The sequence below is a fragment of the Microplitis demolitor genome, chromosome 5 (assembly GCF_026212275.2).
Source record: "Microplitis demolitor isolate Queensland-Clemson2020A chromosome 5, iyMicDemo2.1a, whole genome shotgun sequence".
Lineage (NCBI taxonomy): Eukaryota > Metazoa > Arthropoda > Insecta > Hymenoptera > Braconidae > Microplitis > Microplitis demolitor.
The window spans coordinates 8,234,842-8,262,434 of NC_068549.1; the positions used below are offsets into that span (position 1 = coordinate 8,234,842).

Here is a 27,593-nt window from a genome sequence, read left to right on the forward strand (position 1 = left end):
GTAAAGTCACGGAGATATCACGGAGTAATTTACCATAAATTATGGTGATTTACAGTAAATCAGGGTGAGCGTTCTCAGTAAATCGGATTCATCAGTATGTATAAATTACAATTTATAGTAACTCAGAAAATCTCAAATTTGATTATTCTGTATCCGATAAAAAGACAGTCCGCAATGTAAATAGTATTTGAAAAAAGTATAGAACAGAAGTACCGTATTTTTTGTGCTTTTAATAAATACTTTTCATGACTTGTAAAATAGAGGTTTATGCTAATGGGAACTACAAATAAAAAACATATATGTTCAAGCAATAACATCACATCACGGTTTCTCAAGAAAATTACTCTTGTGTTTTTTTTATATCCTCGTCAAATCAGTCTTCTTGATCGTTACCTATTTTATCACTTCAACCTAATTTATTTTATCATCACTTTCAGTTTCAGTTAAATTTTTTTACTAACGTAAACAAAAGTTATGTGTTCATTGAACCAATTGTTTTGTAAGGTCACATGAAATGGATAAGTACATAAAAAGGTATATCACTTTCAAACTTAATGCTCCTTGTTATAATAGTTTAAGTATCGTGACTCACAATCTGAAATAATTTTCATGATGATTTACTTTTACTAAAGATAGTCTAGAAACAATCACAAGAACTTTATATTTGATGTAGTGAAGATAGTACTAAAGCTACATGTGAATGAAATAAAAGGACCCTTTTCCGTGACCAACACTCAAGCAGAATGGCGGATGACCGTAGGCATAAGTTAAAACAACTAACACGCGAGCCTTCCATAAAACAACGACGAAATCATGAAAATAGTATATCACTTTGGCAGAGTACTGTTGCTGATAATATCTCAACTATATAGAAAGTCTTATAGCCTTTCATTAACGAAGTATACCAAGCGAAATAGGTAAAATCGTTAAAACTATCAATTGAACTTTCATGCTATAAAGTTCAGTACTCTGTTAAATAGTTATTAGAAAAATACAACAAAATTTTTTACATAGAATACTTCAAATAAATGTTTGTAGGAAGATAATTTATAAATAGGAAATTGCTCATGGATAAAAATCCTGATGCTACAATATCACTATTGATGTTGAAATATTATCACGTATTTGGTACAAGTTTATTATTAAAGTGATATTACTATTTTATTAGTTTGCGCGCATGCTCAAATTAATGGTAGGCTACAAGCAACTATAGTTAGGTTATGCACTAGATTTTTATTTCCGAATTAATGCAGGTCTTTTTTATGTTTACTTTTTCTGAAACAATAAAAATAATAATTTTTTGAAATTTAACAGACGGAAGAAATGACATTAAAATTTTTGATGTTCCCGAGTCAAAATCTAAGGCATACTTTGAAGCTAAATGACCATTGAAAACCTACATTAGACTTTTTAGGACATAATCATTGTACAAGCTTGAAATGAACCAACAGACTTACAAAGGCATAAATTAGACCTACAAAGACGTACATCGTTAAATAAACAAACTCAGAATTTCTTAAATCGATTCTCTCTTGGTTCCAGGCAGCGTCTAGGTCCTATTCTACTCCTAGGTGTCATTAATCTACTGATAAAATCGCTGGATCACTTGTAGCAATTTTTTACTAATCAGAATTTTTTTAAATCGACCCTTTGTTAGTCTCAGGCTGCTTGTGGGCTCCAATCCACCCTTGGGTGTCATTAGCCCACTGGAAAGATGAGTGGATCACTTGCATTAATTCTCCAGTAGTCCGCGAAATTTTAAATTTTACCTATTTGTAGTATTCCTTGCAAGTCCTCTCTTTTCTTAAGTCTAGTTACGTTCGTTTTACGATTTATGTCTATGTAGGTTTAATATATGCATTTGTAAGTCTATGCACATTCATTTCAAGCTTTAACGATGATTATGCCCTAACCCAGGCTTGGGCCAGGACTGGATACCCCTGTCTGGCTGTCCGATGGCAACTTAAGCTTGGGCCAAGGTATTATCCAAGTTTCGCTATACCTATGGTAATAACTAGATCATATAAAAGTATCAGTTCAACATTAGTAGGTTTATCCAGTAGATAACGTTCAGACCCAGCAATCAGAAGGACGGCAGTTCGCGGCCAGAGCCCAGCAGAATTTTCACCGAGTTTTTTTCACATCATTTACGTCCCTTAGATAGTTTGAACGTTAGTGATCATGAACTCTACGAGGTGAATAATAATAAAATTTTGTTTAAATTAAATTCATTTACTTCATCGATGCATGGGCCAAGTTTGGCAACGAAGTATGGGCCAGACCTGGCAACGAAGTATAGGCCAGGTCTAGCAACCAGGGCTGGCCCTGTGTTATCACTCCAGGCTTCTACCAAGGCTGGTTTACAAGCTTGGCCCAAGGTTCTACATACTTGGGCGAAGCCTGGGCTCATCGTCCTTTCCTCTCTAGGTATTTGTCATGTAATTGATAATCTCCCTACTCCACATTTACGCATGCCGAATTTCAAAAATCGAACCAACGCAATATAACTTTTGTTTTTAAGTTTTCATTTCTTACTTTAAGAAGTTCAAGACATTACAACTAACACATTTTAGTAATACGAATTTCGCATAAAAAAATTATGTTTTTTAATTAGTTAAACATATTATCTTGTTATAAAAGAATTTCAGTTACATAACTTTACGATAATTTGTTAGTGAAGGACAATATTTTGATGTTTATTTTTTAATTTTATTCAATGTCAATTCTCTAGAAAAATTTTTCATTGAAAAAGTATATATATATATATATATATATATATATATACATATATATATATATATATATACATATACATATATATATATATATTTTGACGTGGATCATATATTTTATTAAATATTTTGAGAGGCTGTTTTACTTCCAGGGGTTGTTTTGCTTGACATTCCGCGTTTTTTTTCTGTTTTTGTTTATTTTTTTTTGTCATGAAATTCACATTCTTTAGCATAAAATATTATGTCATGAATTTATGGAAATTCTAAACGACATAACACTTATTATAATATAAATATGTATAATAACTAAAAACTTACCCTCAATTACTGGATGACGTGGTTTATAAGACATATCTGAAATTTAAAAAAATAATTGGTATCAATATTGATAATTTACAGTATGGCATTTGCTATTTCATAATCACTAACATATATTTAATAAAAAAAAAAAATTTTTTTTAAATCAAGTATTTTTTTAGTAGGAGAAAGTGGGGTCAATTGAACCAAAAATACTTTGATATTTTTTTTTTTATATGAATAAAAGCAAAGTGATAATTTTTTTTTTACAAAATTACAATTTATTATATAGACTATCATTTCTCATAAGCACATAACTTAACGAATGATGAAAATTTTCAATAAATACGAAATTGTACAACTGCATCAAATGGTTCAATCGTCCCCTTTGCCGGGGCAATTGAACCACTAGCCGGGGACAATTGAACCAAGAGTATTAGAACCATAAACGAATGACTTTAATGAATAATTTACTATTCATTAGAGCTTGAAACTAAAATTACAACACTTCTAATCATATTTATTATTTTTTATAATATTATATGTTATAGCAATCACTTTTAAAACTTCTGTCAATATAATTATTTTTTTTCTTGGTTAGCTTGGCTTGTTTTCCCATTCCGTCAAGATGCGCGCGCATGTCGGATTACTTACAGTGTGATTCGTGTGGTTCAACCGTCCCCGAGAGTACTGATTCAATTGACCCCATATGATTTTATTGAAATAATTAGTTTAAAAAAAAATATTCAAGAACTATTTTACTAGAAGTAAAGCTAGAAATTTATGACTAATATATCTAAGAAGGTATTACAAAAAAAATTTTAAGATTTCATTTGAAAATTAAAAAATTATTAAACAATTTGCCAAGAGCTGAAATCAAAGTTCAGATACCTAAAAACACAAAAACTTGAATTTTTTAAAATTAAATCATCATATTGGTTCAAAATTTTGATCAGACTAAGGTTTAGTGTATTAAAATATAATTCCAAGAGGACGACTCATTTTTATATTTTTTTCGATTTTTTAAGCCTACTGGTTCAATTACCCCCTGGTTCAATTGACCCCACTCTCCCCCATTTGTTATTTCTACTAGGAGAAATTTTCGTGTATAACCTAAGGAAAAAAAACTAAACAAGACATGAAAATAATATTCAGAACATTCTGTTTCATTTTAGGTTAGTAGTTTTTTGTATACAACAGGAGAGCTTGTATTTTTTTACTACTAAAATTTTATCTAAAATATCATCGGCAAATATGCTCTAATTCGATTAAATGTACAGTAAGGTTTTAAGTAACATTTATTCAAAAAGTCTGTATAGGTGTGTAAACATTTAACCAGCATTAAAATTTTAATTAAATATAAGCTTAGTACGGATGACACTTAATATACATATAATTGGGTACTATATTCTATAATATGCATGATAAAAATGTAGATATTTACTAGATAAAATCACAATACTAAAATTTTAGAGTAATTTTTATTTAATAATTATTTGCATTTCTAAACCAATATCTAACAATAATAACAGTTATCACTGTAGTGAAATGAAGAGGCCCACATAATAATTTTCTCCTAATTGAAATTTTTTGCAATAATTAATAGTAAATCAGTATACTGTATGACAAGGGATGAATCAAAACTATTTCAGAGCAGAGTGAAGTTGGCTGACATCCCCCGCAGTCTGAAATCGTGTTTCATCCTGTCTTTCACGCTAAATTTTTCATGATTACCTGCATTGGACTTTGAAGTTTTAGTATCAGCAGCCAGTCAGAAACAAGTTAATTTAAGGCCAATGGTGTAGTTGTAAGCGTGAATTGTAATTTGCAATTTATAATTAAGCTGAAGCTACAAATACTATTCATCATTAACACTCATTTTTATGAAACAATCACAAAGTCAGAACTGTCATTTAAGTAAATAAAATGAATGATCTGAAATTACTAGTAAAGAAATGAGGAGTATATCAGAATTGGAATTGCGAAAAGACTTCAGTCAGCGGGCAAAAACATTATTTGTTTCTTCTCAAGAAACAAAACACGTTTTTTCCTGCCTGCTGACTGAAGGCATTCAAAATTTACGCATACGCTAATATTGGACTGAAATTAGCTTATTTTGACTGACTCTAAAGACAGTGGAAGTTTTGATCCTAGTATCATGAAAAAATTATTTTAAGAATTATCTTAGAGTAATTCTATAATCTAAATCAAAAGAGTTGTCCCTTTAATAATCTCACTACAATAGCTCTATATTCATATCAATCGATATCTATCGTTAAATTAATATCTTGAAAAAAATTGCGATTTTACTTAATAATAAGATTTTTTATTATAGAAATTAATGTCTGTGAAAATAATAAATAATGTACATTTTCTACAAAATTTATCGAGAAGATTAAACTAAACTTCTGTTTCAACTGCACCCTGTGACAAAATATTTTATTGCAGATTTTTTTTACGTTTCTTTTCTGACCATCAGCGTACATAAACTAAAAAATGTAAAACGGAGATTTTCCAGTATATACGTTTTTAAAGTTCATATTAATAATAATAATATCCTTAATCATTAATCAGTTTTCTAATTTAACAGCGTATTGTTCCACAGAAAGACGAATAATGGAAAAATTAAAGTTTCAAATATCAGCAAAGTCCTGTTCTACTTCGAAACTGTAAAAATTACATTATTTCTAAGCCATAGTAATTATTACAGCTTCATATAAGACTTTTTTTAGTCCTTAATAGCGTTTCATTCATAATAAAGTTTTATTTAACTAAAAATTCATTAGAAACTGTAAAATTTGGTATCTGTAATTGTAATTACAGTGCAAACTATAATACGCAAAGTTTTTTTATATGAGGGGCCTGTTTTTATACTAAAAATTGTAATTCTTTCACTGCTCTTTTTTCCGTGTCATGACAATATGAAACTTTTTACTTTCGCACGAAGCGCTTAAATAAACCGTGTACTCAATTGGCTTTATTTTCTAAGTAATTCTTTATTTTTTGAAAAATAAACCTTTCTAAAAAAACATCGTACAGGAAAAGATATAAATGTTACATTTACGCTACATAATTTGATAGACACTTTTAACTTTAATTTGATGATGCTAAAAAATAAAAATATAATTTGTTACTTTTTTAATTTCTATAACGAACCCCATTACGTTAAAATTGCATTAGCTGATAATGTTCATGATGTGGAAAGTTATCTTGAAGCGAATTTCCCGTCGCCTCACGATGCCTAAGTAGCGAGAAAATTGAAGCTCCTGTAGTTAATGCATCGGTGTGATGCCTGTCATACGTAAGACTATCGAAAGCTTTCATAACGAACCTTGAAAGCTAGCGGTAACAAGAAATAAGGTCATACTGATATAGTAAAGTCAGTATCATCGTAATAACAGGCTAAATAGATTCTATCTAAAGGCATTAGAAATAAAGTAAAGTAAATCTACTGTAGCTGGTATCTGCAATAATAATCGTTGAGATTAGTTAGAATGATAGTATCATCTACACCGATAGCTAAAAGATAAACATGCGCAACATCCTGAAACCGTGACGTGTTAACGAACCGAGAGTATACGAGACTGGACAAGAGCTTTCCCGCTTAGGTTACATGTATGCGTGCATTTGTGTAGCCTCAAAATTGAGGTCTGGACCAAAGGGTCGAGTCGTTCAAGCCACTTGGAGTTACCAAAGTAACGATATGTATGCAAGAACGCTTTCCTGTTTAAACTCATACATACTGACGTCTCATCGATATACTCTGTCATGTTAGGATATGCGTCAACATATGTAGTTGACACATGTCACCATAATCTACTTGTGTCAGTGTTACTATCTCTAAACTATCAGAGCCATTCATGGATAAGATCCCTTTGACTGGACGTCGAATTCACCTGAAGTTGCAACAAGTACTTCGTAAGCATGCTCAACTGTTCATAAAGCATCGTCGCAAGTTTGCTGTTACTGGCTTGATTGCATTAAGAAAAGAAAGAAAAAAGTGAAATGAGATGTAACTTAATGTCAACTATCATTAAATTTTGTAGATGATGAGGTTAAATAAACTGACATTTGACAGGTAATTCATTATATAACCGATGAAGAATAAAACGAACAAGAAAAACAGCGATCAAAATAGGGGAACTATATCGCTTGAGGGTGATTGATTTTCTTCAATACATTTCGAGTAAAGTTTCTTTGAACTAAAAAAGTCAACGAAAAATGAGAAAACTTTTGACAGTAAATTTGTGCTCTTACATAAAGAAACCGTTTTGTTGTTTCTTTTATTCCTAAAATCTCTCACTTCATGTTCGCATTTTTAAAGTAACCTCTCAAATTTATAAAACCACAAATGTATCGCAGACCTTACACATTCTATGTTTATATTTTTGAGATACTTATAAACATACGAGTACACATGTTTGTTTTACAATTTTACTTTAACGGATTACTTTTTTTAATCGCCAGCTCTTAATGCTAATATATTATGTTTGGAAAATTACTAAAACGTTTTTTATCATAATGTACACAGTGAAAAATTTTTATTAACATAATGCTTTTATTATTTTGTACTTTTTATGTGTAAATTATTTGCATTCCTATAATCTATTTATTTCCACGAACATACAATAGCATATAACCTTACGCGAAGAACACATTATAGACACAGATTTTATGCGCTTGTGGGATTTAATCCCATACTAATTTAGAAATTGTCCCTATAGACAGATGGAAACAGTCTTTATACATTATGGAGAACAGAACCATGAACATAAGAAACGTTCTCATGATGTATATATATTGGCATAATTTCCATGCATCAAGGGAACGAGCATCGCAGTTATAAGATTATTTCCCGTTATGCATAAAAACATTTTCTACTGTACTGTTAATTTTTTCTTTTCGTGAAGGTATTAATGTATAAAAACTACTGACATTAACAGAGAAATTCTTTTTTACTTGAGGTATTCTATAGAATGTCAATATATTTTCTAAGAGGTAGAACACATATTTTGTATTTTTCTGAAGGATACTAGAGTTTATGTCCGGATTTTTTTGTTGGAGTCATTACTGATTCAAAATAATACTTACCGATTAAAACAGTTTTTCATTTATTATCTCTAACACCTGTGTTATTAAATCTTGATGCATAAAATATATGAATTGTGATAAAACAATTAATTTGCAATCAGGAAATCACTATTCGTTTGTTGATTCATAAAATATTTATATTTCATTTTTGATGATTCAGTGAAAATAATTTATAAAAATCATAAAAAAATCTGTCATGAAAAATACCCAAAAGGTATTCGCATTTAAAATCAGCTTTTTAAAATGATAATTATAAAGCAACATTAAAATGACCTCTTTGTAATAGATAAAAAATATTTTTTTAAATTCTCAAGTGCTCGTGTGAAAATAAAAGATAAGAAGATGTTCTTTTATACCATACTTAAAGATTTTCCAGTTCACGTACGTAAACGTCACCAGCGCTAGGTTTACTGTGAAACAGATCGTGAGTTTAATCGAACGCGAAAATTTAGTATGTAAGGCACGTGTTTGAGAATCTGCCTTTATGAACGTTTTCTTTGCTATTCTCCATTTCATCCTCATTTTCAACCTGCAACGACACTCATACTATTGCCAACTGCTTGTCTGCCAAACACCCGCTTACAATTTCTCTTTCTGGTCATGTTGACCTCGGTACTACGGTAACTGCTATTGTAAAATTGAAGCAGCCATGGATCATATTAAAAATCCAGACAGATATATTGTACTCATACTAACCAAGAAAAAAAAAAACAAAGCTCGGAAGATCCAAAAGTGCCCATTTCTAACGTTTATGTGACACTTAAAATTTAAGAAAAAATTATCATAGTGAAAATCAAAAAACCTTCAAATATAATAATTTTGCAATTAATTTACTTTCAATTGAAACTGCAAACAATTTGCGTGTGAACGCCGATTAAATCCAGAGTGAATGCGTACTTCTAAAAACTCCGTAACCAATCTAAATTCACTCCTGATTTTTTACAGTGTAACATCTTGCAGGTAATTGTTTATCAAAACTTTTTTGTTATGAATAGAACAAATCGATTTAATTAACTTCATAGAGCTTTATATTCCATGATAAAGTGGGTTAATGATTATTATGTGTATACAAATTATAAAATTAATCATTAATTAATTTATATATCAAATACTAATGCTGTACTTTTATCATGTTTCATTACTCTCTAAAAACAAATTAGTAAAAATCACGTAACAATCACTATTTGGCAGTGAATAGTCGCTTATTGCCAGTGAAAAGTATACCATAATTTGAATTAGTGATATACTTTTCACTACTAAACAGTGAATAGTCACTATTTTATTTATTTTAAATTTAAGAAAATACATTTTTTTAAATTGATCGCTTTCGTTTTCGTAGAAACCGTCATATTTTATTTCAAATTGGAACACTGATACTCTTGCACATCTTTGGTAGAAAGCCAAAACAGAAAAAACTAAAAGTGAGAATCTAATTAGCTGATGGCTTTGACATAATACACCGACAGCTTGACCTTTATGTGTTTATTGTAAGCGAACAAAAAGTATGCGAATCGTTAAATCCAATAAGGTCCTATTCTACAACTTTTAGCAATTTGAAAGGAAGAATTGAGTCAATTCGTTGCGTCTTTTCTTCAGTGATCATGTCAACGTACAGTCGTACATGCAGTAAATGTATTATGAATGTGCGAAAAAATAACTTTTCGAACTGACCATTATCATAAATTGACTTAAGATAGTATCAGAATTGTTGCTTATAGTCTTGTTTTTGAATTAATTATCTTATTATAACATTTAAGTATATGACATAAAATATAGATACGGTTTCATGTCAGCAAAATGGTCAGAAATATCACTTATCATTGGGATGAAACAATAGAGCACACTATATTTTCACGTACATCTGCTTATCAGGAGTCGTTTATTATAAGCGGCTGTAAGTTTTGAAACTCTCTGTCACCAGAAATAAGGACGTCAGAAGCGTTAGCCAAATCTCGTAATAAATGTTACAAATTATAAACACTTGCTTGAACGTGAAAGAGATGTTTAATCAAATGGTAAATGTATTTGTAGCTGAATCTACAATAATCTAGTCTATTACTATCCCTTATAAATATCTAAAGAGATAAAAATTGTGAGACGTTTGTTGTTATGTAAAATTTTGTGTATGAGAGATAAAATTTTTCTAGTACTAATAAGCGGTGTTAGTAAAATTTAGTTTTATTTTTAAAGTATCAGAAGCCAGATTGTACTTTAAATACCAAAAGAAAATTTTTCATTGTTTCAAAAATTAATGATACAACAAATTTACCAATTTATGGAGAAATCTAAAAAATATTCGTCCGCAATGATATGTTAATGTTGCTGTATGAAATATGGGGGGTAGATTTTTATGATTCAAGATTCGTTGCGAACTAGATTACAAGGAAAAATAAAATAAAATTATCAATGATTAATTTATTATCTTTAAATCAGTTATTACCTCATAAAAAGCATCACCAATATATTCAAAATAATTAATATATTGTTCTTAAATATTTAATTTGATACACGGTGAAAAAAATATAAAAAATTTTACTAAAAAATATGAGATTAATTACTAAATTTAGATAGTAATCTTGAAACGCTTACGATTTATATGAAAAATTTATAAACAGATAAGTATATTTTACAACCCGTCTACTACTTTCTTATATACTGGTTATGGAAAATCTACTATATTGCATATTAATTTTTAGTTATATTTAGTAAATTTTACTATTCCGTATAATAAATTATACTATAATAAAATGGAAAAAAATAAAATTAAACTTTTATTAGCTTTTAACTTTTTATTATTATTACTATCATTTTGATTATTATTGTTATTTATGTCATCTGTATTGGTGTTGGTGTCGATTTTTAGTTTTAAAAAATCACTTGTTTTAAGGGGACATCCATTAATTACGTGAGCTCAGAATGGGGGGGGGGGAGAGGTCCAATAAAATCTCACCAAATCTCATGTAAACCGAGAGGGGGATAATCGAAAATCTCACCTCAACTTCAAAAAATATAAAATATTACAGATATCGAAAAAAAGTTATTTTAAGTGTTTATTTTGCCGGCTTAAATAAATCTCATGGTTATTAATGTTTATTTATTAATATTATTATATAAAATATAAATCTCATGGCTATTAAATATAAATTATTTCAATCGAAGAAGTACTCGAGTCTCTATGGATTGAGTGAAAATTTTAAAAAAGTGTTGTTTTTATCTGTTTTTTTTTTTTTTTTTGCTTTAAATTTTATATAATTTAAATAAAATAACTATAGTATAGGGGTTGCAGGGGGGGGGGGGGAAGCAAAACAGGGTACCTAAGGAAATACTAAGTTTTTAAGAATTAAAATACGCTAAATCTTCTAGTTTGTAATGATATTCAAGGTAAATAGAGAAAATTTTTAGCTGCCGTTAGGAAATAAAATTTGTACTTTTGGCGGGCAGAATGGTATACCCTTACAAAAAGTTGAAAAAAAAAAAATTTCTGAAAGTTGATTAAATTTCATTAAATCAAATTTTTTCATAATTTTCGGCTGGTCCATTTTGCCCCAGATGTTATGGGTAAGGCTAAAAATGCGGAAATATATCAAATTTTGTTTAATTTGACGTAAAAATTTGAAAGGATTATTCTTTCATAATTTTCGGCTGTTCCATTCTGCTCCAGGCGTCATGCGTGGGGTAAAAATGCGCAAATATATCGGATCTATAGTAATTAGACGAAAAGAAAAAATTTTTTTTTTTTTATAAAATTTTGAGGGTACCCCGTTTTGCCTGCCCTACCCCCTTTTGCCCCCCTCTCCACCCCTACCTGAACGATTTATTATTTTCCCGAATAGTAAAAATGAATTTTGTTTAAAATATTTTGAGCGTCAATCTCACGTAAGGGTAGGAGGGGTCCAGGCAAATCTCACCTAAGGGAGGGAAGAATCAAAACTGATCGAAAAATAGCTCACGTAATTAATGGATGCCCCCTAACCGAGATTCGAACCCTGTTTTCCCACGCGCGAGTCCTTTCCTATGTCTGATGTCCCGATGTCTCCTTTGAACAAAGGTTTTAGAACTTGTAGTACTTATTTGTATATGCTATCCCCACCAACTTTTAATTTTATCTATACATAGTAGAATTTACTATACAGACAGTAAAAAAATATAATCGGGTTAATAAAAAATACATTACGCATAATAATTTTTGATATTTTTTTATGTAATAATTGGCAACCAGTAAATTTTACTAAATATTTTGTAATAATTCAAATACAGAATGTATTTATTCATATCTGTTAGTAAATTTTACTATAGTATTGTAATTTTCATTATATATTTTTCTCCATATACTATATTCGAATGTTGTTCCATGATTTTTCACTTAATCTCTGGTCAAAAGAAGCTTTGCTCTAAGACTGCTAATAAATAAATAAATAATAAAAATCTAAGTACATCCAAGCTTGAGGTGTGCTACAAACTTGATAAATGTATTATTTGTGTACATACTCCCTCTTAGGAACATCTGCTTTGACAATCCGAAGTATTTACGGTGTTATTGATTCAAACTTATATTTCTTTTAAAATTGTTATTTCAACGAAAATTCGTCTTACAAGTATTAATTTTCAAGCTTAAGACGTACTAGCAACTGTTTTTTTTTATTTTATGCACACAATTTGTAAAATGGAGAGAAAAAACAAAAAACAGTAACGATAGTCATATAATGTTTGGACATGTTTGATATATAGCACAAGTATTATGAAATTTTTCGTGAAGACAAATTATGTAAATATCTCTTCTTTAACAGAAGAAAATAACGTAAAAAAAAAAAATTTGCAGACAAGGAAAACGAGAAGGAAGTTAAGCATACCATATAAATGAGTCTTGTGTAAAATTGGATTCTCAGGTACTGGTGTAATTGCAAGCACCAGTTCTTCGCATCTTTTGCAGGTACGTAACTCGAGTTTGATTACGCCTACATTTAAACTTTTTCTTATTTTTTTGTTGTACTTAACGAACAATAAAAATAGATGTCAAGCCGACCAGACTCTTTTAACTACCTGAGAAAAAAATAAATTAGATCTACATATATCTATATCATTAAGATCTGCATAAATTTAATTTTCATTTAAATTCAGTAGATTTTAATTAAGGGGCGAAGGTGGGGCAAAATGAGACACCATATTTAAGAAAAATATTTTTTTTATTGATAAAAACTGCTCATACAAAAAAAAGGATTTCTTAATGCAAGAAATTTTTACTTGTCCAAAAAAATTTTTGCGCTGAGAAATTGCTTTTTTCTATTCAGTTACTAGATTAGTTTGAACAGTGCGACCAATTTAAAAATTTCAATAGCAAAAAAAATTTCTTTGTTTATATTCTTTGTCTTTGATTTAGACAATTCAAGTTCATTTTAATAATTAAATTAATAAATCAGTCAAGTTTCAATGGTGGCCCTTTTTACCTCAGTGTTAGATTTTTTCAGCTTTCAATAAAATAATTCAGATAACGATCACTTAAAATAAAAAATTTTTTTTTTGTTTTACTGAAACTTTCAAATTCCTTGTGCCGTCTGAGCTGGTCAACGCGCCATCTTTTTCTACCAATTGTAAGAAAGCATTTAAACAAAAAAATATTTTTCGTAGCTTGAAATAGTTGTCATTTTGACAGCACTGGTTTTTTGGATTAAAATAATTTATTTAAAATAAATGGAATAGAGAATCAAATTGATACCGAGTTGAAATTATTCCTTACAAAATTGTTTTTGTATGAGTATACAATTTAATCTATTTTATTGTAATAAAAAAAGTGCAGAGATAATTTAACGTGAGTAAATTAATTGAAAAAATAATTTCGATCGTAAGGCACACACAGCGCGTTCGCGCTTGAGGTGTGTAATAAATCTAATTACAGTTGGTAAAATCTAAATTATTTTTAGTCAGGGCGTTGAAAAAGAAAAACCTAATAAAGTATCGACAACTTTATTGGTTCAGATATTGAATTTTATGAAGAATAGTCTGTATCGCACAAAAAATTGGAAAAACTAAAAACACATATCACAAACTCTTATCCAGTGGCAAAAAATAGTTAAGTTAATGAAAAAAAAAATCTCTGCAATACTGAATGTTGAATATTCGGATATTTTTTTTATTTATTTGATCAATTGAATACGAAAGCAGAAAAGTAGTATCACTCAGTAAACAAAAAAGTATAAATATGTAGAAGGTAGGCTTCATCTACTTCAGCTTGTAAACATTTCTTTATGACTTCAAAAGTTCGATGTTTGATTCAATAGCTTATTTAAATCAGCAAACAGAATAATATAAATAAAATATTAACTCTTAATATTTTAGTGACGTAAGTGGATTTTATTATTGAAAAACGTTTCATCAGATTCTCAAATTGACGCTGCAACTATGATCTTTTTACTTTTCCCAAGTTTTAAGCCTTATTTTCACACATTTCAAAAGAAAAAAAAAGTGTCTGCGTAATATGAATTACAAGCTTTCAATTTTAGGCTTAACGATTACTGTTTAACGGAAACTGCGGGAACAAATTTTGTCAACAGTAGTTATGCATGTGACAAAAAACATCAGTTCCTGCCCAAGACAAGAATGGTTACTATGTGGAATGACAATGGAACACATTTGTCCGGGGAGTCTTTCGCATCTTCACACCGCGCCTATACCTATTTTATGGAGTAACACATCTACTGCTGCAAGGAACCTGTATTATCTGGTAAGCGAACGATGACTGTGAACACAATAACTAGTCGTGTTTTCGACATAACGTGTAACACAGCAATTGTTACTGTGTTGAATTGTACTCAGTCGTATGTAAAAACGACCCACTACTATTATAACGATAACTAGTAATATTCTAATATCAGTTCCTACATATTTTACGATCATTCTTGTATAGCACAGTAACCATTCCTATCTATTTTTTTTTCCGTGTACCTGATTTTCTGAAAATTTAAACTGTTGCCCTGTTTAGCGGAAGGAAAGTCGTATTTTACTGTCATGAGAAAGCAAACAATAAAAATTAGCGCGTTAATCGCGCCATTTTTCCCACAAACAGAGACAAAAATTTAAATTTTGAGGCCCAGGTATATTGAAAATAGTGTGCACATCACGGCAGAAGGTACAACATCCCAATCCGCGTGTTTGTCACCCTCACGTTCGGCTCAGACAGGCAATTATATACGCGGCTTGGAGTGTGCTACTTTCCTCCCTTGGTGCGTAAAATACTATTATCTGTTCAATTAACTCAAAATATTTCTTAACAGTACGATATGTATTCCTCAACTTAAAGAAAGCAATGAACATATTTATTAAGCAGAGTTTCTTCTTCATATTAATGTACTTTTTATGACGTGTTAATGCGATATTGAAATATTAAACACGATTCAAAATGTGAGTGAGTCGCGTGACTTCGACAGGTCAACAGTAAAGCCCAAACTCTCCGCTTCGCGCTTGAGTTGTGCAATAACTGTGTTAAATTCAGTACATTATAGATATATAAAGTTTTTCAATCAACCGAGATAATTCATTAGATGAATAAAAAACATCAGTATAGAAGAATTTTTTTTGATAAAAATAAAGTAAAGTGAAATGTTTGAAAATAGAAAGGTGGATCAAAATGTCGATGGTAAGATTTGAAACTGGCCACACTCATCTGTCGAAGTTTACCCAAGATTAATGTTAACTTTACTTAAGAGTTAATAAGTCTAACACCGATAAATCCCAGAAACTCTCGCTTTTATTTTTTTTCTTTTCCTCTCACCTCATCTCACTTTTTCCTATTACTTTTCTATCTTTCCTTCAGTTCATCATCTTTTTTTATTTTTCTCTCGTTCTGTGCTCTTCCTTTATACTTTTAAGTAAAATCTTAGAAACGTTTTTCGATCATAGTAGATTTTGGTTGAAAGTAAAGAACTTTGTGAGAAAAAAGATAAAAAATAGTTGCATTCACTAAAAGTATTCTTTGAAAGAAAAAAAAAAAAAAAAGACGCGATAAAATTACCTGTAATCACCGATGAAACTCAACTGAAACTAAATGTTGGGGAAACTTTAATATATATTTCTTATTCGGTAAACAACTAAACGTCCAGTTTATTTTTCGAGAATTTTTATTTCAGTTTGTTTACTCATAAACTTTTCAATAAATTTATAAGAAATCTGAATTCCACTTGCGAAAAATCCTTATTAGATGTAATAGTTTAATTCTATAGAATATATGATTTCCCATAAATAAAAATATAGTAAATTTATTTTTAGTGTATTAATTATTCCGTATGATTCAAATTTATTTGTAAAACTAAAGCTCTACTAAACTACATCAATAAATAAAAAGTTTGTTTTACGTGAAACGTATACTTTTTATTGATTGAAATAATTCTGAGCTTAGTTCATCTCCATGTATGGATCAGTTTTATCACGTTTTTTCAAATTAACATATTTCAATATAAACTTTTATTATAGTTAATTGAAGGCTTCCAATAAAATATTAATAAATTCGGTCTAACTCCTGATGAAAAGGAGACTAAATATAATACTTTTAAAATACAATTACTTTACTCTACCTTTTAAGACCTGGCTTATCATTCTTCCCTTGAATAATTTTAAGCTTAAAAAAACTTTCTATAAAAAAAAAAAAAAATAAGAAAAGAAATTAATTAAATGAAGTAAAAAATATTTAAACCTTCTTAACTATAGATAACATTGGAAATGAACGATATTACGTAACAGTAGCCAGAGAAAATAAATAAATTTTTCTCCTAATATTGAACAGAAAAATAACTTAATAACACGCATATATTTTCAAAGGCTTGATTAGTTTTAGAAAAGTTTGTTTTTTCTTTCATTAAAGATGAAAAAGTTTGAGAATGATGAAATTATTTTTTTATGACTCCTGCGTTCAAAGTTCAACGTTCAAGCGTCGTGCGCGCGAGTAAAATAGGTCTTTCTATCGATAATTTATGAAACTATAGAACGATAATGAAAAATCAGCTATTCCGCTTTTCAGCGTGATTATACTGTGCTGAAAAGTAATTTGCTATAGGAATTATATGCAAATCAGAGAGCGACCGTTAGTAACTCTAGACAGAAAAAGATAGAGAAAATCATTTCGCTGTATACATATAACTTTGTTTCTTATCAAATAATGTGATACTAGATGAAAAACAAAACATATAATAGGTTATTTTACAACTACATCACATATTCCGATACAAAATTTTTTATTGTTTTGTAAAATAATAATTTATTTTTTTTTATGAACTAAAATTCTCTCGAATGAACTTCAAATACAGTCATTATGAAAAATATTTGTCAAAATATGTGATTAAAACGAGCAATCCGATATATCGTTAAGTCTGCAAAAGAATGGACCTTTGTTACTACTTGATTATGATGCAATCCATGAATTTGCAGTAACGCGCATGCGCAGTAATGACAGTTGTAGAAGAATGATAGTAAGAAAGATCATTCTTTTACGGACTCAACTAAAGTCCTCCCAGAAAGTAAGTCATCGTCGGGCATTGTCGGAAATTTTCGGTTTGTGATGTTAATGTGTAGCAACGGCGTGAGATTAGACTTAATTTTAATAGTAGGGGTAAATACCGACGGCGACTTACTCGCTAGCAAGGCTTTATACTTGTATTATCAACACTTGTATTAAGTTATGTTACATTATCAACGAGAATGCGACATAACCCAAGACGAGTGTTAATAATACAAGCCTACCACAAACCCTTATTTTAAACATATGAATCGAAAATATCTATTCCTTCATAAGGATTATCATGGCGCAAATAAACTTTTTTTGGTTCAATCGTCAATAGTTTCTTTTTTTTTCTTTTTTTTTCAGTGTAAATATTTATGTCATTCTTATAAGCAACCAAACTGACAGTTATGTTTGAAAAATTAAAAAAAAAATATGAGTTCCAATAAAATAAATTAATTCATCTCTTTTGTTCGCCTTATCGTTCTCAACGTTTTTGAAATAATTGAATAATGCTGTGAAGCAGGAAAGTATGAAGTACATGCCGAACGACATACGGTAATAACTACGTACAGTGTTCCACTTTCACGAAAAAATTAGGATAGGAAGGGCATGGAGAAGAAACCTTCTCAATGAGTTAATAATTGTTAAATTTAGAAAAATCATGATTTTTTTTGTTAAATTTGCATATATAAGATACAACGTAATTTTTTTGCAACGCTATTGGTTAGAAATCAACCTCTTTTGACTGACTCCGTAAATTTTTTATTTATTATTTTTTAAAATTTTTTTCAATTCCTAAAGCTCGGTTCTGACTGGTCATTGTGAATATTTAATAACTCCAGCAATATTCCAAATTGAGAAATATTGCCCGTGAAAAATGAAATATACATGGCCATGCATGAAAAAAATTATGAAGATTTGTTTTTGGTACAAAAATAAATATCGAAGCTAATTTTTTTCATCGAATTAATAATTGGTCAGTTCATTTATTCGCTCATCGATAATTGAAAATCATAAGTCTTAATAAATCAATTTTTTTATAATTTATTTTCATTCGTTATGCTTTTGGGCAAAACATGAGCTCTATTGGATTTAGTCATCCATATTATTACCGTTTAATATTTATCAATAAAAAACTATTAATGCACATAAACTTTTTATTTGCCGATTTCTCTTCAGATTCGTCTCTTTTTGTAGCTATTTAAATGCTCTCATGGAAAATTTTTAAAATATATGTATATATACTTCAATTTATAACATGGTATGCCCTATACTTATGATAACTTAAAAAAAAATGAAGTTATATTTAAATATATTATACATATTTACATATATAATGTTCTTTTATTAACTTGGTGAATTTTTTTTTTTTATTTGCACTGCCTGATCAAACAAGAACTCAAAGGAAGTTAGTTACAGTTATAGAATTCAATGGACCATAAAGTACGTGAATGAATACGTCGATCACAGAATGCGAAATGCAAGAGTTAGATATTAATCAATACATAAGAATATCATATAGGGGAGGGGGTGGGCAAAACGGGGTACCTAAGGAAATACTAAGTTTTTGAGGATTAAAATACGCTCAATCTTTTTTTTTAATGATATTCAAGGTAAATAGACAAAATTTTTAGCTGCCGTAAAGAAATAAAATTTTTACTTTTGGCGGGCAAAATGAGGTACCCTGAAAAAAAGCTGAAAAAAAAATTTCTGAAAGTTGGTAGATACGAAGGCAGAAAAAAATTTTTTTGTGGGACAAAGAGGCCCTCCGCCAAAAAATGATAAATTTTTTTTTTTTTTTAATTGAATTGTTATCAATTAAAAATTAAAATATTATTTTCGAATATTTTTTAGTCGCCAAATTTGCCCCAACTACAGAGAATCATTTTTCAGAACTTTCAGCTGGTCCATTTTGCCCCAGATGTTATGGGTAAGGCTAAAAATGCGGAAATATATTAAATTTTTTTTAATTTGACTATGAAAATTTGATAGAATCATTTTTTAGATTTTTAGGCTGGTCTATTTTGCCCTAGGTGTCATGCGTAGGGCTGAAAATGCTCAAAATCATTGGATGTACAGTCATTAGACGAAAAAAAAAAAAAATTTTTTTTCACCAAATTTGAGGGGTACCCCGTTTTGCCTATCCTACCCCGTTTTGCTTCCCCCCTCCCCTATAATAGAACATACACGGAGAGAAAATTAAGGTAATCGTTCCTATTACGTTAATGATGACCATAATAGTACGGTTATGATTACTGTAAATGTATAGAACTGTTTAACATAATAGTATGATAGTGGTTACCATAACATAAGAAATTTCCAATTTCTATGGTAACTATTACAATAGTAACAATCATACTACTACGGAAGAAATGACTCTGTCAAAATTACAGGAATAACTGTCAAATTTACAGATATACCGCTGTCAACCCAAAAATGTCAATTTTACGAAGTTGAAAATGGAATTTTAACATTGTGGAAACTGTCAATCTGAAATTGTCAATTTGACATTTTTTCGATGCAATAATTACATTTAAAAAATGTTAAACTTATATTAGAACAATGATTAAAATTGTTATTTATGAGTAAGAATTTTACATTTCGTAAAATGTAAACAATGCACAAAAAAATATTCTAAAAGTTGAAGTTTTAACTAAAAAAATTAGGTATTCATGTAAAATAATTGTTCAAATCTGCAAACCATAGAAATTTGATTTGTAAATTTTATGCAACTTTTTACCGATTATTATTGTAAATTTGACAGTTTTTATTTGTAAATTTGGCAGTTTTTCTTCGTAAATCTAACAAAATCTATCCATGTCATTTTGACATTCCCATATCTGTCATTTTCACATATTATTTTTTTCCGTGTATAGTAATTATGACCGTAATAATACGGTGATGAATACCATACTACTATTGTAATGATTATCATAATCGTATATTAATGGTTACCATAATATAAGAAATTTCCAACTTTTATGATAATCATTACAATAGTAGTATGAGAATAATCATTACAATGACATAGGAACTATTTTGATGACATATAGGAATGAAATCCATATAGATATTAATGATTACCATAACTTGTGTAGGTGCCATTTCTATATCGATATAAAAAAATTTGTTATCATACGACATGGGAGTCATAAAATATTGTAATTGTTACTGTAAATTTCTCTCCATGTAAAATTAAAAGTATCTATTAATTGAAATATTTCTTTTAAAATAAAAAATCAATAAAATCTCGGAAATAAAGCAGTGATCTCTGTAAAATTTTATTGACATGGCTTTGACAAAACAAAATAGGACAGTTTTTAAGTTTCTTTTTCATTATTTTTTACTAATGCTCTTTCCTTTATCTGTAGAGTATCGTTTTGGGTACTGCGTCCTCATTGCTCTCTTTACGGAACACATTGTAATTCCGACCAAACAGTTTCGCTAGTGGCAAGTCTCTACGTGCTAGGCATGTCAAATTCGATACATAAAACTGCAGGGGAGACAGTTACGCCCCACTAACGTATCACCAGCACGTGCTACCGACATTGAGGTAACTTCTTGACTCTTTCTTTATTTTTTTTATCTTTTAATTTTTTGCTATTTCATGATTCTTTGTCAAATACACAACCGTGAGTTATTACTATCGGCAGTCATTACAAGAAGATTAATGATCGACAACTTATACCTTTGTTATTTAAATTTAACGACAAATAATGCATATTAATATCTTCGAGTTAAAAAAAAAAATGAAAAATAATGAATAGTGTATTAACGAATAAAAATCATAGTATACTTACAATTAAAATAGAGCAATATCCCAGCAATAAGAACAAAAATTACTACCAAAAGAACGAGAAGAAGTAATAAAATAGTCGGTCTACACCAAGGACTCGAGGTTACTGTTGTCTGTTGAGGATCTTTTGTCTTTTTTTGATCCACTACGGTGGATTCTCCAGTGGCGTTTACGACAACTCCTTTATACGTATACGGAGTTGTTTTCTTTTCTGAAATAAAGCCGTGATCATCCTCTGGATCAGAGTATACTCCGTATGCTTCAAAGTTATTTTTCTTATATCCATTGATTTTCTCAGACCCCGATGTTGCGGCAGACTCGGGATTCTGTTTTCTTTGATACGCACTCGATGTAGTGCCCAATTCACTTATTTTCAAAGTCTGATCATAGGATTTTGCTGATGTGTCCTGATACCGAGCAACAGGCTCGTACTTTGATCTTTCGTGGATATAGCTTTTAGAAGTGCTAAGTTCATACTTAGACGTTGAAGATTGAAAGCCCTTGGTTCCGGAATCGTAAGTTGTATCATCGTACTTTGATTCATAAGACCTTCCGGCTGTGTCGTAACTATCATAAGTTTTACCGGATGATTCGTATCTAGGTAGAGTACCATAAACTTTTGCACTTGAATCATATTTACTCTCGTATTTCAATCTACCAACAATTTCAGAATTACCGCAAGTACCAAGTTCGTAAGATGATTCTCGTGTTTTTACGCCTGACTCATAGCCACCTTTACCCATACTATTGTACCCTTTATTAACTGGCTCATATATTTTATCAGTGAGATGACAATGATCTTTTTTAGGTTCGAGCTTAAGGGTTTCTTCTGCATATCGAGAAGTGTATTCGTAATTCCCCAAGTCCCTAGAATACCTTCTTCCAATATCTTGAGAATCTTGATTGTAAATTCTGAGCTTTTGGGCTTCTTTTCTCTCGTACGGAGCATCCAGGTCAGATTCCTGATAAGATCTGTCTGGTGCTCTGTCATAACGTATACTTTCTTCAGTATAAATTCTATTGTTGAATCGATCTAAATTGTCTCTATCATAATCAGCATCTGATAAATTTCTATCGTAGCTGCGAGTTGAATAACTTCTGTCACCATACCCAAAATCATTGGTATTCACACCTCCGCCGCCACTGTCAATGTAACCTCCAGCTGTTTGATTATCTTGGAAGCACTTAGGATCATAATCCAGGTAACGGGAGGACCTTCGCTCGTTACCATAGTCCATGGAGCCTTCAACGACGTTTGGCAGTTTACTGTTCAAATTTTCACCGGCTACACCGGTAATTGCCTGGCTAGTGCTACTCTCCGCATGTTCCACCAAATTAGGTAACCGCGATGATGAGCTACCTGGTGTGTGTTCTGTCAAGTCCAGTTTCAATCCATTGCCTGTTCTTCGCATTTTTAGCAATTAACATGTTCGTCATACAATTTATATCATCCATATGTGAAAAGTATTTATTTAAGTCTTCAAGTCTTCAGTAAACAATTAAATCAATTATTTCATTAGTCTCGTTATTCTACGATAGTTATTTATAATCGTATCATTGAAGATTGACGAATTTTTTAGCCCATAGCAATCATTGTTAATAAGATTATTGGCACATCTGAAAACGAAAAAATGAAAAGTTGGGTTAGTTTTGTTAGTATTGTTAGTTCATTTAGTTTTATTGAAAATTTAATAAATTAGTTATTGTGAGATATGTAAATACGTAAATATTTTTTTTATAAACAGTACATGCAGCATTAAATTTTATGAGATGATTATCATTGTGTACTAATTTATGGACATAAATAATAAATCACACAGATAATTTGTTAGTTGGAAAAACACTTTTATTTTACGAAGACATTAAATAAATGTTCAAAATGTTTCTACATAGAGAAAAAATTATAGTAACCGTCTCGCAAGTATGTTTATGAATTATCATCCCATGTCGATATAGCAATAATTCCTAAATATTATAAGATTTACAACCATTATTTCTAGAAAGTTTCTACAATTAGGAACAATTCCTATTATAATTGTAACAGCCAATATGGCGTATTATAAATGAATTATGGTAGTGATTAACATGATTATGGAAATAGTTATCTTCGGCAAGTAGGAATAAACCCGATATCGATATTGAAAAGACTCCTAGGTCTATATGAAAAAAAATCTTATAAATCATAAGGAACATTCCCATATGATGAATATTCCGATCGTATCAGAGTAGTCGTTCTCATACTATAATAATAAGCGTTACCATACATTATGATAAAAATTCCCTTAATGTATGGTAGGAGTAGCTGTAATAGTATGGTCATGATTAGCATAGTATTTAAAATCGCTGATATGATAGGAATGGTTACTGCAATACTATGGTTTTAATCACTATGCTATTATCGTAATCATTCCCACTATATAATGGTAATCGTTCTCATACTATTATAGTAAATACTACCATGCATTATAGAAATCATTACCATCGTATATGGAAAAGTTTTCATAGTGGTATGGGAACGATGACCATAATATTATGCTAATGATCACCATACTATCACGACAATTACCGTAACGACATAGGAAGTATTGTAATCGTAGCGTAAATTTTACTCCGCGACCCCTGTAATATACAGTGTACAATATAACACGTATATTTATATGCAACTTTTACTAACAATATGATGACAGTTTAGATCCTTGCTATACGGTTTCAATCTACCGAACTGATCTAATAAATTTAACTCAAAGAGATTAGAACAATATTTGACGGGTGGAAAGAGGGGTCAAAATAAAGAAAAACTGAAGATAGAAAAAATATTTTTAAAAAATATTTTCTTCAATTCTTTAAAAGCTGGGTTTACTTTGATTACACCGCACAAGTTCATTGTGAGCATTTCCTTTTTTTTTTCTTTTTTTTTGTAAACTGTATATTAAAAATTTCCTTCAGTTTCTTTGTACTTCAGAAGCAATTTACACTCAAAAACCTTACGCACAAATAGATAATAATAATAAAGTGTACAATATATTTTGTCTTTTCTTATTATTTTCAGCTGAGTATTATTTTATTGCATTCAGTCAAGCGTAGCACAGAAACAGACTGGAACGCTTTATTCTTGTTCAATACATAAAACCTCCGACCTATATCTATAAAAAGTGTTGTATTGTATCGGGTGTAATTTCTAAGATCACGATGATACTTTTTCTTGATCTATATGTTAGTATCTAGATCAACACTTCATACACAAATAGAAAAAAAGACTATTGCAGAGAAATATATCTTGAGAAAAAAATATATTCTCGAGAATTATCAAGAATATACATTTTTGTCACAATCTTATAAATAGGATACAACAAATATTTGTCTCGGTAGTTATTTGTCACTGATGATATTCCAGTACTAAATAATTACTGACTAAATATTAGATTTACTGTTCATATGTTGAAGGCAAAAAATAAGTAGACTTTTACTAATTTATATATCAAAGTTTCTTTAAGAAAAAGAATATATTTAAGGTAACATTGCTCAAACTGTCTCTAAAAGGAATTGATTTATTCAACTTTGCCTTCATAAATCACAGATAGAATCCTTGTGTAACATTCGGTAAAGTAGTATCAGCATTATTACGCCAGTTCATTGAATTGATTTTACGAATTGATCTATTTCATGCCAAGACCAAATTAATCATTGATTAATGCTTTCAGTATAAAATCGAAAAATTTTTAAAGTTTTGATGTACATGACATTCAATGCGAGCATAAAATGACTAATAAAATACAATAACTAATATAGAATAAAAAAAAAAATTCAACTGACGAGTTTCACAAAGAAAATTATTGTAACAGACTGTGTGTGCCAGATCGCTCAGAATGAAATGATAACTTGTTATGATTAAGTGATATTTACTGCTTATTTGTAGAAAATCAAATTTCAGATAAAAATCTTATGAGTCCACAAATGATAATTTGCTGAAGCAGGTTCAACTTCTTAAATAACAAGAAAAAACCGTCATTGTATTTACTGCGTGTCGGGTTAATGTTTGACACTTTAATACGTTGACATTTTGAAACCATAAACTCACATATTATATGTTAGTCATGCTTATTAATCTAGTATCGTGTCACTAACATAAAACTCAAGTATGAAAGAGATTTCGCCGTGACATAACCTGAAATTTCACACGACGCTGCCTAAAATGTGCCAATCACTAATATTTTGAAGTAAAGTTTTTATTGGGTGAGACATTATTTGTGTAATAAAATAATAATTTTATATTCTTAGATTTGAAGTTTCAAGATTCAACTATACAACCACAGTTAACCAATTCAGGTAATTTTTCGACTAATGTCACTGACAACGTTCGTCGTATGTATTAGTTACTACTAATATCAGTTGTTCAACTTTATAGATTAACCTTACACGCTGAAAAAAAGTTGTAATATCTCCTATTTTAACGAAGTTACTGTTTCCATCCTTACATTTGAATGATTCTCATTCTTTTATGTTAACTTTTCCTATCGGAGATAGCAAGCATTCTTATCTAGATGAGAACTATTACTATCCAGGTGGCAACTATTATTATCAGCAATAGTACTTATTATTATAAGAGAAACGAATAGTTAACATAAAAGCATCATAATAATTATTACATACAGATGATGATCATTTCCTATTACAAAATGGTGATAGTTATCATGAGCGTGTATTCTAAAAATAAATAAATAAATCTTCCACTGATTTGGACAGGCATTTTTTTACTCGAATCAGTAACAACTATTTTTATTCTTGTCTCCATGAAAATAAAATAACTGTATGCTCCCAGAATCTATGTTATTAAACATTTAAATCAGTATCATTCAATTTATTGATTATTTCCAATATAATTAAAATATTTTATAATAATCCATTATGCATTAAAATAATTTGCGATTATTAATTTATTTTCATGAGTAATTTAAAAATATTATCATGTATTATAATAATTAATTTATCGATTAAATGATAATTCTTTGTCAAAAATAATAATTATTCTCGTATATAACTAAATAACGCTATTGTAATCATGGTTCAACAGCTTAGCAAATAGAACAGTTGCTCAGTGGCTTTAAGGCTCCGTCTTCAAGACTCACCGAAAAAAAAAAAATGTCCATCCTATTTCACTAATACTAACAGCGGATATTGTTTATATTGCCAGTGAATTTTATTGGATTGATCGGTAATTTTATTTCACTAAGCAAGCATTGAATTTTACCGGTTACTTAGCTATCATTCCAGGAAATGAAAAGTGAGTCTTCCTGATTCGATGAATGATAGGATCTTACTAATTTATCTAGTGACAAAATTTAATGAATTCAATCAATGAGTATTGACTGATTCCTAATAAGATACTGATAGTTGGTAGAAATACTATATATATATATTGTGGCTCAGTGATAAAATACTATTTCATTTATCGAGAGTACATTTTTACATAAAGTATGGATATTTATGAAAACTAATTATGTGAAAATTGAAACTGATTCAAAAGTAGATCAAACGTATATACGTGTATTATAATTAAACCAAAAGTGTTGTGCGGTCTAAATGTGGCTTCGGCAATCATCCAAATCAAGTATAGCACCGAGCTTGTTTATTACTTAGAAGGATAACCGCTTAACCGTAGAAATCAGTATGGGGACCTCTGAATGAAAAGTTTGTCGTCATCATTTTATAATTATTTTTAGAAATGGGACATTGATATTTTAGACATGAGATACTAGAAATATATTCATTTGACAATTAATAACAATGTATGCTATCAGATAAGAATATTTAAGGAATTAGAAAATGAGAACAAAAACTGATGGATTATCACTTCCGATAGTGCTGCCAGGCTTAGTATTTGGAGTATTAATGATCACAAATACAACACTAATCACTTCTAAGAATGTTGCAAGCTTGATTAGTCAGAGTACTAATGAACACTAATTGAACATTTTTCAAAACTAACCACTTCCAATAGTGTTGCAAAATCCATTAGTATTCCCACTTATGAACACTAATACAACACTATTCAACTCGAATCACATCCAATAGTATTGTAAGATTCACTAGTCAGAGTACTAATGAACATTAATAAAACACTTATCAACATTAATGAATTTTCAATAGTGTTTATTAGTTTTTTTTCGTAAACTGTGGAAATTTAGTTTTA

General features: G+C 29.7%; 1 protein-coding gene across 2 annotated transcripts in view; it reads right to left on the minus strand.

Annotated features, from left to right (window-relative positions):
* The window catches only part of LOC103580443 (agrin), a 231,031-nt gene extending 208,129 nt beyond the window's left edge, over positions 1–22,902 (minus strand). For both annotated transcript variants that reach the window (XM_053739365.1, XM_053739364.1), the window contains exons 1-2: positions 21,408–22,902; positions 3,051–3,086 (exon numbers count right to left, since the gene is read on the minus strand). In XM_053739365.1, coding sequence (XP_053595340.1) covers positions 3,051–3,086; positions 21,408–22,815 — 1,444 coding nt within the window. In that variant the 5' untranslated portion in view covers positions 22,816–22,902. The remainder of the gene's footprint in view (positions 1–3,050; positions 3,087–21,407) is intronic.
* Between the last annotated feature and the right edge of the window lie 4,691 nt (positions 22,903–27,593).